This window comes from Rhinopithecus bieti, unplaced genomic scaffold (assembly GCF_001698545.2).
Source record: "Rhinopithecus bieti isolate Rb0 unplaced genomic scaffold, ASM169854v2 scaffold_2077, whole genome shotgun sequence".
Lineage (NCBI taxonomy): Eukaryota > Metazoa > Chordata > Mammalia > Primates > Cercopithecidae > Rhinopithecus > Rhinopithecus bieti.
This window is the reverse complement of record NW_016803882.1, coordinates 924,357-938,442: the sequence shown is the minus strand read 5'-3', so window position 1 is coordinate 938,442 and position 14,086 is coordinate 924,357. Positions and strand designations below refer to the sequence as shown.

Below are 14,086 nucleotides of genomic sequence, written 5' to 3'. Positions count from 1 at the left end.
AATGCCATAAAATGAATAGACCTGTAATAAAATCAGAGCTCCTAATCTTCACTGAAAGAAAGGGCAATACAAGCTTATAGGGAAGAAATACGAATTTCAATTTCCCACCAATTGTATACATCATAAAGCATCCTGGGACCTAAAACACACATATCACTTAACAATAACGTGTTGCTTGTTAACTTTGGTGCATTGATTAAAAGTTGTCTGAAACTTAAGAATCTAGTCACATTCAATATAAATATCCTAGACTTTAGAAATCTGGATTATTTTGGCCAAGTGTGGTGGCTCACGCCTGTAATCCCAGCACTTTTTTCGGGGAGGTAGTGGTGGTGGGGGGCGGTGGTGGTGATCACTTGAGGCCAGGAGTTTGAGACCAACGTGGCCAACATGGCAAAACCCCATCTCTACAAAAAATACAAAAATTAGCCCGGTGTGGTGGTGCATGCCGATAATCCCAGCTACTCAGGAGGCTGAGGGGCAGGGGGATCACTTGAGGCCAGGAGTTTGAGACCAGTGTGGCCAACATGGCAAAACCCTGTTTCTACAAGAAATACAAAAATTAACCAGGTATGGTGACCCATGCATGTAATCCCAGCTACTTAGGAGGCTGAGGCATGAGAATCGCTTGAACCTAGGAGGCAGAAGTTGCAGTGAGCAGGGATTATACCACTGGACTACAGCCTGGGCACAAAGCAAGTCTCAAAAAAAACAAAAAACAAAACTGGATTATTTTGACAATGCCCCCAAAATCATATTAGAGCAGACATTTAGTGTCCATGGCCTAACTTTTTAAAGTATATGATGAGATTATAATTAGGACAATTTGGGACATGATTAATGTTTGAAAAAAGAGAACAGTACTTTTCTCTCTTCATAGTGTACCAAACAGAAACATTTTTTGTTTAAAATATTCGTAAAAGTAACATGCTATAATAATGAGTGGTAATAAATACATAGTAAGTAGTCATAAAAATGTTCTGAAAATTTAAGAACAGGTAGGACCTTGCCTTTAGATCAGTAGTAGTCTTAAATGTCAACAAAACCTTCTATGACTTTTTGTAAAAGATTTTGTAAAAATTCTACTTCCCAGATTACCAATCCTTTTACTATAGCTCAGAATCACAGGGCTGCATTGTAATATCTGTTACTACGGTTTCCATTTTATTTTGGAATGGAAACTTCTGCAAGTCTAACATTATACCAATGTCATCTTGCTTTATATCACATTATTAAAATGGTTAATGCACTTTACAACGAAAGTGTGCAATATATTTTAATTTCAAAAACACCCACAAACTAAAATAGGTATTTAAAATCTTTATTGTTTCATCATCAAAAGTTTTCATTCCATAGAAGAATGGTAATGCTGTATCAGTGCATATTCTATGGAAAATTCATATCTCAAGTAACTAGCCTAGAAATCAGAGACAGCACTATGTCAAGCTAGTGTACAAGGTCAAAGACACAATGCTGCCAATGCAATTAGTATATAGAAAGAATATGCAGCTGTTAGAAAAAGAGTCTATGGCCAAGTGGATAAAACAGTAGCAGTGCACTGCACTGACATCTAGAACAGAAAATGGGGAAGGACTAGAGAATGCACTTCCTGCAAAAAAAGTCCAGTAGATCACAGGCACAAAGAGTTCCCAACTGTCTCACCAGCTGTCTAATTCATGTGTACCTGCACCTTCCTCTTCAAGTCTGAACATTATAATACCACAAGCCACTTTCAGCCTCAAGTGTGAAGGCTCCAGCCACATGCCGATATTTCATCCTGATATTTCATCCTGCTTCCCGTCATCTCATATCTAAAAGTCATGGCTTAAGTTAAGCAATAAAACCTGTGGCTTTAGGCATCTTTAGTAAAAAAGGTGAACAAATCCCAAATTTATTCCCATTTTCTTGAGAAATAAACATCATAAAACAACAAAAGATAGCTGTCATGATTACTGAGTTTTGGCTGGTGGCGAAATAATTTTTATGTAAGTATACTGAATAAACATACAAACAAATATTCTTAACAAAATACTGTCAGACCAACTTGAATGTTTTTATAACCCACTCCCGAAAAAAGTCCTGATAATTGTTAGATGTAAACGACCACTACAAATTGATCATGCCTAGTTACTGGGAATTTTTTGGTCACGTATGTTTCTGAAGCTGCTATATAGCTGGACTTGGCTACTTTGTATTAACTCACACAACAAATGCCTTTTTTAAGCAAACAGCAGATCTATCATGATGAAATCAAAATCAAAACAGTTCAGAGGTATGCAGGAGACTTGTCTTAAATACTTTTAAATTACATATGATATAACCTTAGAGAATAAGAACTACCATTACCATGGTCTAAATCTTAAACTGTTAATGCAATGAATTATCTGTAAGACTAACAAGTTACTTGTTAATCATGGCAAGGCCTTGTCGGGGAGGGGGCATTCTGAATGTATGGCATAGCAATTATTTTCCAGGTAAGTAAACACTTCTAAGTGTTATTAAACTATATTTGAAAAGTTATTTTATGTAATATATACAACATACAAAATAAGTCAAAAGGAGGAAGCAGAGGAAGGTTTTCTGGCATATATGATACAAACATACAACTGTCCCTCATCAGTAGTGGTTCCATGTATGTCCATTTTAACAGGGTAAAACATGAAAGGTTGATAGGAGATCACAAAGTTCACTTATAAATAGAAACAGGATTCAAAAACTGGAATTTCAATGTCATTTCTTCCCATATTGCAACTCACTCTAACGATAATAAACATAAATAAAATCTTATCTCAAAATCTGTTTTACACCCTTACCTTAAAGTTTAACATAAATTCTTCTAACAATTGAGAAGAAAAGCACTCCTCTGTAGCAATTCCATAAAATAATTTTCAATTCACAAAACACCTGTCATTAGTAAAACCAGCAACCCTTATGGAGGGCATGGGCATTAACACTTGGCCCCTCTGAGGTATAAATGCAGCTATATTTGCACTGAGTATATAGTCTATAAGGTATGCCAACCATCTGCATGTTTGCATAACATTGGGAGTGATGTCATCCTGACTGATTGAAAACTTACTTTTACAATTTTTTGTAATAATGGAGGCTAAATAATTTTAAGAGAAAAGATGTACTTGCCCAGTAATACAGCCGGCAGAATTCTGAATTCCTAACCAATATAAATGATTACATTAAAAAAGTGTTTAACATTGCATATTGATTCCAAAAAAATCAACCAAACAGGAAAAACACATAAATATTTAAATTCAGCAGGACACCACAAAAAGCATACTATAGATAAGTGTGAAATCAGTCAGGCTTTTCCAAAAGAGAAAATCCTTTTAATCCTTCAGCAAGTCTCTGTGAAAATAGTATGCTTACAATAAAAGTGAGAAGGGAGCACCTAAAATACCCCCAACAGGCTTGCTCTATCATTCAGCATTAACTGCCCCGTCTCCTGTGTGCGTGAATGGCCAACGAATGACAGGAAGTCCATTTGACAATAGTTCTGTAATTTCTTTTCACCACTGCTGCCAGCTGAAGTCGTCGTTGCTTCCAAAGACCAAGAAAAAGCCTAGTATAGTTGCAAAGATGACTGTGTTTCCTGTGAGAACAAGTGCACAAGCTCCCCACTCAATCTATGGAAATAAGATACACTGAGTTAACAGGCGTGAAAAACAAAAGGAAAACAAACAAACAAACAAAAAAAATCAAGGCTCCAGTTGTATCCTAATTATGATCTAAAAGAAACATGGCTTGTAACAGTAATTGTCACAGTGCTGAACACATACTTAGTGGTACTTTTATACTACTGTTTTCATTTACCATTGGTTCCTTTAAAGAGAAAGTCAGGAAATGACCATTCAAAAACAAGCTTGACTTCTGGGCTATGATGAAGCAGCATAAAATTCTACAAGTTTCTGTTTATAAAGGAATGTGCTTACTCTTCCTTAATCTAAAAATCTGTCTAGAGTAGATTAAATTTTAGCATATCACAGATGGAAACATACCCGTGTACATTCTTTTGAAGGGGTGGGAAAACAATTGCCTTCTCCATATGGCTGTCTTCTCTACCTCCCCAGAGATGAAGGCGCCAAGTGTGGATCAGTGAGTTTGGGAGGAAGAACTGAGTACCCATAGCCAGCCCCTTCCCCTCTTCAGTGCTCTTCCGCCTGCAGAGCACATACATCTTTTCAGGTCTTCCAGATTTTAAGTTTTACAGGATAGGCCTGGGTTGTTCAGCACTGGGGGAGTTGATATGCTCAACTCTGACAGTTAAGTATTAGCAAGCCAACAGCTGCTGCAGATCCAAGCCACGTTCTCAAATATCTCTTTTTTTAGTTAACAAGAACAAACAATAAAGAGAGATTTTAATCTCTGTCTTCTAGGCTCTTATGTCTTTCATCTCTTTTCATGTCATTAACAAAACTTTGCTTGAGAAAATTTAACACATGTTCAATATAAAATCATTAATGGAAGAAGATAATCACTTACCAGATGCGCTCTGGCAAATACAATAGGGAGTCCAAAAGCTGACACAACAATGCCTGTTGTAAGAAAGATGGCAAGTTCCTTACAAGCGTTACTCATAGCATCTGTATCATCCACTAATCTTCTTGCTATGCAGTATGGAATAGGTGAAAGGATGTAAAAAAATAGAACAAAGAGGGGCCAGTATTTGCTAGAAAAGAAAATAAGTTAATGTAATTTTTGCTATGTCATTTTCCTACACACAAAATATGGTCTTTTTAAAAAAATCAAGATTCATTCCCTTGACTTCTAATGGATGATACCCAACCTTAGCATAAAGCTGAATCAACCCTAAACTTCCCTTACATCACAAGGAACTCCCAAATTACAGAAATCAAAATACAGAAAAGCAGCTAAAAGTAATTTTGAACACTTTCAGTCAGAATATAGAATTTATCACAATAAAAATAGATGGCTTTTACTCTACCATGTAGTTAATTGTATTGTACCACAGTCATTTCCTGGTTTTGATAACTACAGTTATGTAAGATCTTACGACTCTGGCAAGCTGTGTGGAGGGTACAGGGGATCTCTGTGTATGATTTTTGCAACTTCTTCAGAATCTAAAATTGTTTCAAAATAAAAAGTTAAAAAGAAATAGATGCCCTTAAAACTACCATAGAATAAAATCCATATCATGGTGGAGATCTGATTATACAGAGGCTAATGATAAGCAGCTATTTATGTTTCCTAAATTTATTTTTATTTTTATTTTTTTGAGACGGAGTCTGGCTCTGTTGCCCAGGCTGGAGTGCAGTGGTGTGATCTCGGCTCACTGAAACTTCTGCCTCCTGGGTTCAAGTGATTCTCCTGCCTCAGCCCCGCTGACTAGCTGGGATTACAGGCGTGTGCCACCACGCCCTGCTCATTTTTTATTTTTAGTGGAGATGAGGTTTCACCATGTTGGCCAGGCTGGTCTTCAACTCCTGACCTCAGGTCTAGGCCTCCCAAAGTGCTAGGATTATAGGTGTGAGCCACTGTGCCTGACCATTTCCTAAATATTTTAAGAAAAAAAATTAAAAATTGAATATATGCTTAAGAAAAATAATTCAAACAGTACAAAAGCACAAAAAGACTAAAAGTTCTCCAAATATCCTCTTGCCCACTCTCCTACTGAGCTTCTCGGGGACTCTTCCACATTTCCACATAAACTTTAAAATATGAACGGGTCCCTGCAGTTTCCTAACAGTGTGTCTTGAACATATTTACATGTTAGCACTTACAGATCTTCCTCATTCTTTTTAAGACTGCCTAGTATTTCCATTAATAGATTTACTATAATGCAACCATTTTTCTTCTGAAGGACATTTAGGATGTTTCCAGATTTTTTTTTGGCTCTTATAAATAAGGCTCAGATGAACAAAACAAAACCAAAACCAAAAACCAAGGCTGCTTGAACATCCATACTCTCCCCCACTAAATGTGTCTATGTAAACATCTGCAAGTGGGTTTGCATGAGTGAAAGGGCTACCTCAAAGAATATATACTTTGAGAGCTACCAGCAAAGTTATCTCCAAGAAAACTACCTATGTGTACTCTCCCACAGCACAAAAGAGTGCCTGCTTGCACTGTCTCTTGTCTTTGCCAATGGATTTGGCTTAGTTTTGAGTGAGGCTGGGGATATTTTCATGTGCTTATTAGCAATTTGTAGTTCTCTTTTTGTATTTTTTTTCTATTGAGTTGTCCATTGTTTTCTAATTTATCTAAATGTTAAAATGCTAACTTTGAGAAGTTCTTTCTATCCTAAGGAAAGCAATTTTTGTTTTTTGTTTTTTTCTGGAAACGGAGTCTTGCTCTATTGCCCAGGCTGGAGTGCAGTGGCGTGATCTCGGCTCACTGCAACCTCCGTCTCCTGGGTTCAGGTGATTCTCCTGCCTCAGCCTCCCGAGTACCTGGGACTACAGGCATGCGCCACCACGCCTGGCTAATTTTTTTTTTATTTTTAGTAGAGATGGGGTTTCACCATGTTAGCCAGGCTGGTCTCGAACTCCTGACCTCAGGCAATCCTCCCACCTTCGTCTCCCAAAGTGCTGGGATTACAGGCGTGGGCGAGCCACCGCACCTGGCTGGAAAGTAATTGTTTACATCTCTTTTTTTTTAGTCAATTGTGCTTTGACTGCTTATGGCATTTTTTTTGCAAAACGACATTTTAAATTTTCTTGTAATTAGTATTATCAATAGGTGTTAAAAACTGAGCAGGAGGGCTGAGGTATTGTGTAGCTATCTTGCCACTGCAGACTCAGCAGTAGTGAAAGAGCAGGTAACAGCCAAAAGTCTTATTTGCATTTTGGTGTCCTAAAATCTTTAGAAACAAATTTTAAGTGATGATTTTTACAAAGGTATGTGTTTGGTAAGTGAACACTTCTCTGCTTTACTTTTATAGTAGTAAAAAAAAAAAAATTTTTTTTTAAGCTTTTAAAAGTAGAAAATTTTACCCTTAAATATTCAGAAAGACAAACATTTTACATACTTGTATATTGGAAGGGCACATCCAAGCATCAAAACATCAGTCCGATCGCTCCTCCAAAGGACAAACTAATCAAAGCTGCAAAGCAAATAAAAAGTGCAATAGGAATATAAATTAGTTAAATAAATATTATTTTATTAATATCAGCAGTCTGAATATTATCTGTAACCTCAGAAGCAAAAATCCCTCAAACGTATTAATAGCAAGTTGCCATCAAAAGTGTAAGTTATCTAGTCTTAGAATAAGTCTTCTGTGGTACCTTCAGGGCAAAATAAAGTGACATTGACTTTTCTTGTTTTGTTTTGTTTTTGAGATGGAGTTTCACTCTTGTTGCCCATGCTGGAGTCCAATGGCTCGATCTCGGCTCACTGCAACCTCTGCCTCTCAGGTTCAAGTGATTCTCCTGCCTCAGTCTCCTGAGTAAGGTGGGATTACAGGCATGCACTACCACGCCCTACTAATTTTCTATTTTTAGTAGAGACAGGGTTTCTCCATGTTGGTCAGGCTGGTCTCGAAATCCCGACCTCAGGTGATCCACCTGTCTTGGCCTCCCAAAGTGCTGGGATTACAGGCGTGAGCCACCGCACCCTGCCAGTGACACTGATTTTTAAAGCTCTAACCTACTGCTAGTACCCCACCACATTCCCCAATTGCTGGTTCCCTTTCTAAAGAGTCACAGTCCACAGCCTCAATGCTCTTCTGGGCATTAGAATTATATTTACTTCACAGATCACTACAGTTTTGAAAAAGCAGTATATGGAGAAACTCCACATTCTCAAGGTTACTGGACTTTAAAAGCCTCATACTATAGGAAAACCTCTTCTAATCAGCTCCTGTTTCTTGCATATATACTCTCAATGTGCATAAAACTGACCAGAAAAAATGCCTGAGGATATTTGTAGTTAATGATTTTAATCAATTAATTTTGTTGCAGATCTTTAAATCGTTTGCAAAAGTAGAGCTGGGTTTCCTTCCCTAATCTACATTAGAAAATCTGTAGGATAATGGGTTATAATCCCTCTGAGGTATCACTATTTTAAGGTGTTATTATAAGCAATAGATGCATTCTACAGGTGAAATATAGTTTCTAAAGCTACACACACACACACAGTAGTACATTTTAAGGTGCTCTCACATGTTAGTGAATAGAAACAACTTTCTTGAATAGGCATAATCAATGACCTAGACTAAAGCAAAGAAATAAATGATAGCCGAGCGCAGTGGCTCATGCCTGTAATCCCAGCACTTTGGGAGGCCCAGGTGGGCAGATCACGAGGTCAGGTGTTTGAGACCTACCTGGCCAATATGGTGAAACCCTGTCTCTACTAAAAATACAAACAATTAGCTGGATGTGGTGGCACATGCCTGTAGTCCCAGCTACTCAGGAGGCTGAGGCAGGAGAACTGCTTGAACCCGGGAGGGGGAGGGAGGTTGCAGTGAGCCTAGACTGTGCCTTTGCACTCCAGCCTGTGCAACAGAGCAAGACTCCATCTCAAAAAGTAAATAAATACTGATAAATTTATGTTGAGTTCTATGTAACCTGTATTTCTACAGTTACAGTGGCTAAGAAAATAACTAGTTTTGTTGTTGTTAGGCCATTTTATTAAAATTCAGAAGTTAAAATTCGAAAGATTTGAAGAAGGTCTAAAAGTTACCAGGACAAAGGCTAACAAAGAGAAACCAAAATGAACAGGAAACAGGTTAAACTTTGCCAAGTACTACTGATGTACTCTGCAGAACTAAAATGGTTGTAATCAAGGACGCCCAATGACATAGTGGCTGGCAGATTTAGTTTTTGGTTAGATCGCTGATGCAGGTCATGTCAACCCCGAACACAGTCACTTAGTCCTGAACACCATCCTATTTCCAGCTACAGGAAAAGAATTGCATTTTTATTTTACAGCAAACGAGGCACTTCAAGTTTACAGGGGAATGCAATATAAACTGTAAGGAAAATTACAGAATTTACCATTTGTTTTCTTCAGTTCCAAACTGGTTCTCAAGACCGGGCCCTGCCCGCCTCTCTTGTGATGTGTCACACCAGACTACTACAGTGTCCCTGAACCCTCACTTTAGTTACACTGGCCCTCTTTCCTTTCCTGGAAATCAGCAGTCTCGCTCACTCATGTGGCCTGTGCATACTGTGTCCCTTCTGCCTCGTACATTTTTTTCATTCACTGAAGAAATATTCACTGAGCACTAAATATGTGACAAGCACTGGGGATACAACAGTGAATGATGCATGGCCCTTTCCCACTCCTCTCCCCTTTCTTCCAACTTAACTCCTGCTTTTCCTTCAGATCTCAGCCTCTCGGGTAGCTGGGACTCCAGGCACACCATGCCCAGCTAATTTTTTTTTTTTTTTTTTTTTTTTTTTTTTTTAGTAGAGATGGGGTTTCACCATGTTGGTCAGGATGGTCTCAATCTCTTGACCTCGTGATCTGCCCGCCTCGGCCTCCCAAAGTGCTGGGATTATAGGCGTGAGCCACTGCACCTGGCCCCAGTGAAGTTTTTCCAAACCTTCTGACTAGACCAATTCCCTGTTACATTCATTTATTCATTCCTCTAACAAACATCTATGGAGCACCTAATGTGTGTCAGATACTGTTCTTGCTACTGGAGACAGAGCAATGACAACAATCAAAGCTTTTGCTCTCACGGAGCTTATGTTCTAGTGGGAGAAGAAAATGATTTTTAACAAGCAAGCAAATAAATGTCAAGTGATGACAAATGTCAGGGAGAGTAAGGGATATTAGTGCTAGTCTAGACACAGTGGCCAGGGAAGGCATCTCTGATGAGGCATCACCTGAGCAGAGATCTGTGTTAAGGGAGGGAGGAAATCACATGGATATTTGGGATGAGTATTCCAGGCAGAGACCCGTGTATGCTGAGGCCCTCTGTCCACTGAATGCCTCTCCTTTGCTCAGTTATCAGCTGTGATTTCCTACTGGTTTGTATTTTGTCCTTCCTTCTCAACTGTCCATTTCATGAGAAGGGGGAGCAAGTTTTTCTGTTGTGATGGTCGTGCCCTGGCTCTTAACACTCAACAAATATTTGTGGAATGAATGTAGCAGAGTGGAAGCAGCATGGAACTGACAGTAAGGAGGGTCTGAGGCCCTAACGGCTACTAACTAGTTGTCCAAGTAATTTATGAGTCTCAGTTCTTCCTCTTTAAAACGACAGTTAGACTAGATCTTAAAAGCAGATAATTTTCTGAACACTAAAGGTACTGTTAAGACAGCTAAGTCCATTACTATAAATACTACCTAGTAACACCTCAATCATTCAGAAGCCATTTATATGCAACTTAGAATCCTGGAGAAAACAAAGGCCACTAAAAAAAGACAAAATAGATGTTAGAAAGCCCATACACTAAAGCCAACATTCTCTATAAAAAGACCCTTAAGTTCTTATTTATATTAATTCATTTTCATGACACAGTTGTTAGGTGGGAATTCAGAGTACAACACATTTTTATTTTAAAGAATCACCTATGCTCACTTATATATTTTTCAATAGGTAAATCATACACCCAGAACAAAATTAAGTAAAAGGAACTTTCCCTTCCCAAAAGTAATCACTATTACCTGTATACCTTGTGACACAAAATTTTCTAAGTTTGATTATCTTGCTTCCCACATTGAAACAAATGGGAACTAGGAGAAAGAATTGCATACAAGTAAGAATTGCCCTCTGACAGGAGGCAGGAAGCAAAAAAATATATATATTTAAACCAGGAAGAAAAATCTCAAAAAGCATGTTTATGGTAATCTCTGCAAGAGGCAAGCCACCTTAGGACCATGATGGCCTCTGAAGGTGACTGTTCTGTGACAGAACAGTCATTCATGTTCTTATCAAAAAAGAAAGTCTAAATTGACTATTCTCTTGCAAAGTTAATGAAAAATGATTCCTTAAAAAAAAAAAAAACAAGGTCTAAAATGAGATAAGGCTCAAGTATCAAAAAACAATTTTAAAAACATAAACCAATATTGTCTTATTATAAGTGTTATGAATAGGAATATTGGAATAACATTAATATATTTATTTATGCCTGAGATTCCAATTCCTTTTAAATGCTGTTGTATAATGAAAAGTAAGGTCCTTGGAATTGTTTGGGGAATTAGGATACCTTGAGATAATACTTCCATTCCATTAAATACTAAATTAAATATAATATAGGTATGTATAATAGAGGAAGAGATGATATATATGTATATACATATAACAGTACATTATATATTATATATACATGATATATTAAATATAATATACATAATGTTATATATACACATGAATTATATAACATACATATATATCTAATATATATATAGGAGGAGAGATAAATAAATTATATTATAATATAGTAATACATAATTTTATTTCATATATAATTTATTATATATATATATTTTTTGAGAAGGAGTCTCACTCTGTTGCCCATGCTGGAGTGCAACAGCGTGATCTTGGCTCACTGCAACCTCCACCTCCCAGATTCAAGCAATTCCCTGCCTCAGCCTTCTGAGTAGCTGGGATTACAGGTGCCTGCCACCATGCCCGGCTAACTGTTTTGTATCTTTAGTAGAGACAGGGTTTCACCATCTTGGACAGGCTGGTCTTGAACTCCTGACCTCGTGATCCACCCCGTGGAGACGGGGTTTCTCCATGTTGGTCAGGATGGCCTCAAACTCCCAACCTCAAGTAATCCGCCCGCCTCGGCCTCCCAAAGTGCTGGGATTACAGGCGTGAGCCACTGCGCCGGGATTAAATACTAAATTTTTAAAAAATATTCATAACACAGTTTGATGTGACATCTCATCTCCCAGTCATACCGAATAAGGTAGCCAATTAGAGGTTAAATAAATTGCTTATCAGTATTCTCAAAACTTGTAGTTTCTTCAATCTTATGAAATTGGCAACTAGGCAGATTTATATTTACATTTCATCATTTGTAGACAAACTGTTTCTTAAATGACACATCAACAAGGCAAGAATTCATATAGTAATTGTGTGATGCAACATTTGGAAGGCAAAGCTTAGGTAAGTCTGGTTTCTACTCCCAAAGCCTCTAGGCTAGGGATGGAGCAGCCCAATTAGAAAAACTCTCTAGAGACAAGATGCTCACTCTGTGATTACAAAGAAATTAGAGTAGGAGGGACCACTTCTCTAACCTGGGAGGTACCAGAACATCCAATATATCAAAAAGTAATAGACAAAAGGCTCAAGAAATGCCTAATGGTCTCTAATTATAGCAACACTCCTTCCTAATATAAAGATGATATTAGGCCAAGAGAAAGAAACATACTGACTCACAACAACCAGAAAATCCTGCTGAAATCAAAAGTGCAATTCACCTGAGGCACCTTCGTCAGTTTAATGCAGTATTTCCCTAGGTCTGGAGAAGTAAATTACAGAGCGATTTTCTTAAGAGACTCCCGCATTAATGACACTGAAGAAACGGGGAAGAACAGGGAAACAGGCAACATCCTAAAAACCACAGCAATTCACAGTAACTGCCTTTCACATAAGGGTTTAAAAGAGTCTATTATAGTTCAAAAGGAGATTACAAAAAGTATCCCAGTTGCTTAAATGACAAGGTTTTATATGGGAAATGAAATGTTTCCAGACATTGAAAATAAACAAGAAACAGTAAGACCGACCCTGAGAAAAAAAACTCGATTAAGTTTTCCTTAGAGAAGAAAAAAATACAAAGAAAACCACTGCTCCCAAAGTAGTTCCTGCTTCCTGCCTGACTGCCCTTCTACAAAGCGGCAGGTCAAGAAATCAATGTAATTAGTTAAGCAGTAGTTGAAAACTTTGCTTCTCATCACACTGACAACAAAACTACCTAACAGTTGGAACAAATGCAACATTCCTTTTTTTAAAAGAAAATACATGAATAAGCCAGTAGTTTTTCATTAAGTTGTAACACTAGTTTCTCTTTAAAAAAAAAAAAAAAAAGAAATACTTTGCAATTTGAAAAAGCCTCAGGGTGCAACTGCAGAGAGGGAAGTGAGCCAAGAGCACTTTGGGGTCGCTACGGGATCCACTCTAGGGTCCAGACACCGCAGATGAAAATGCACCGGTTTCGGGAGCCTGTAAAGCTTCCGGCGCGGGCGGCCGGGGTGGACATGGGGCTCGAGGTTTCGGGGAGACCCCTGCAGTGCCCGCAGCCCGCATTTGTGCCTTTCGGTGGAAAATGACTGGTTTTCCATAGCTGGCATCTCCAGCAGCCTCAGCCTCCTCAATCCCACGCTCTGCCTGCCTCTCTCTTGGATGCAAACTCCTCCAAAACGTGTGTGGCCGCCCAAGTCGCGACGGGACTCCTCACTGACCGCCAACCACTTCATATTTTGTCCGGGGTACGATAGGCGGGAGAGAGGCTGCCGAAATCGGCAGGAAGTGGGGGCTGTCGTGGGAAGCCGGAGTCGCAACCGTCCCTTGCCTGACGGCGCCGCGCCCACCTTCGGGCCAAGGGCAAGGCCGGGGCGGGGGTCGCTTCCCCGAAGCAGGGACCCCCACGCACGCGCCCGGGCCTAGAGGGGAAGTGCGGGGGCCCCGTGTGACCCCCGGCCCATCTTCCCCGGCGGGCCCCAGCCCTCCCGCGTCCCGCACCCCAGGCCCACCTTTGATGCCTGCCATGGCGGTGACGTCCCTCCTGGCTCCACGACCCGAGGCGGCGGCGGCGGCCAGGAGACCCAAGACGCGCTACGGCGGCCAGACAACACCCGGAAGTGCGCGACGCAGCACTTCCGCCGGCGGCTTGGGCTTGCGCGGGCTGGGCTGTGTGGCCGACCCCTGCCTCCCTTCTTGGCCGGTCTGCAGATCGCCGCCGTCCAAGGCTTATCACCGCAGGCCGAGGCTTATCACCGCCGGCCGAGGCTTGCCGCCGCCGCCCCGACTGGGGGAATGAGCCGGCGCCAGGTCTTGAATTCCCGTCAGGGCCGGTCTGGGGGCTCCCTGCTGAAGCCCCTGTCTCTGATCCCGCAACCTCCCGCGTGCTTTGGGAACAGATCGCGGGTGGCGGCCGTCCTTTGGATGCACGTGTGATGGCTTTTGGCTTAATTTCACATTCTTTGTTTTGTTTTTTGA

General features: G+C 39.9%; 1 protein-coding gene across 1 annotated transcript; it reads right to left on the bottom strand.

The window, feature by feature from the left end:
- Nucleotides 1-1,305: 1,305 nt before the first annotated feature.
- On the bottom strand, nt 1,306-13,737 carry LEPROTL1 (leptin receptor overlapping transcript like 1). The gene is given in 5 exon segments (XM_017857096.1): nt 1,306-3,638; nt 4,495-4,681; nt 7,001-7,031; nt 7,034-7,075; nt 13,621-13,737. Coding segments are annotated over 5 exon segments (393 nt in total). The 5' UTR covers nt 13,637-13,737; the 3' UTR covers nt 1,306-3,521.
- Nucleotides 13,738-14,086: the final 349 nt, after the last annotated feature.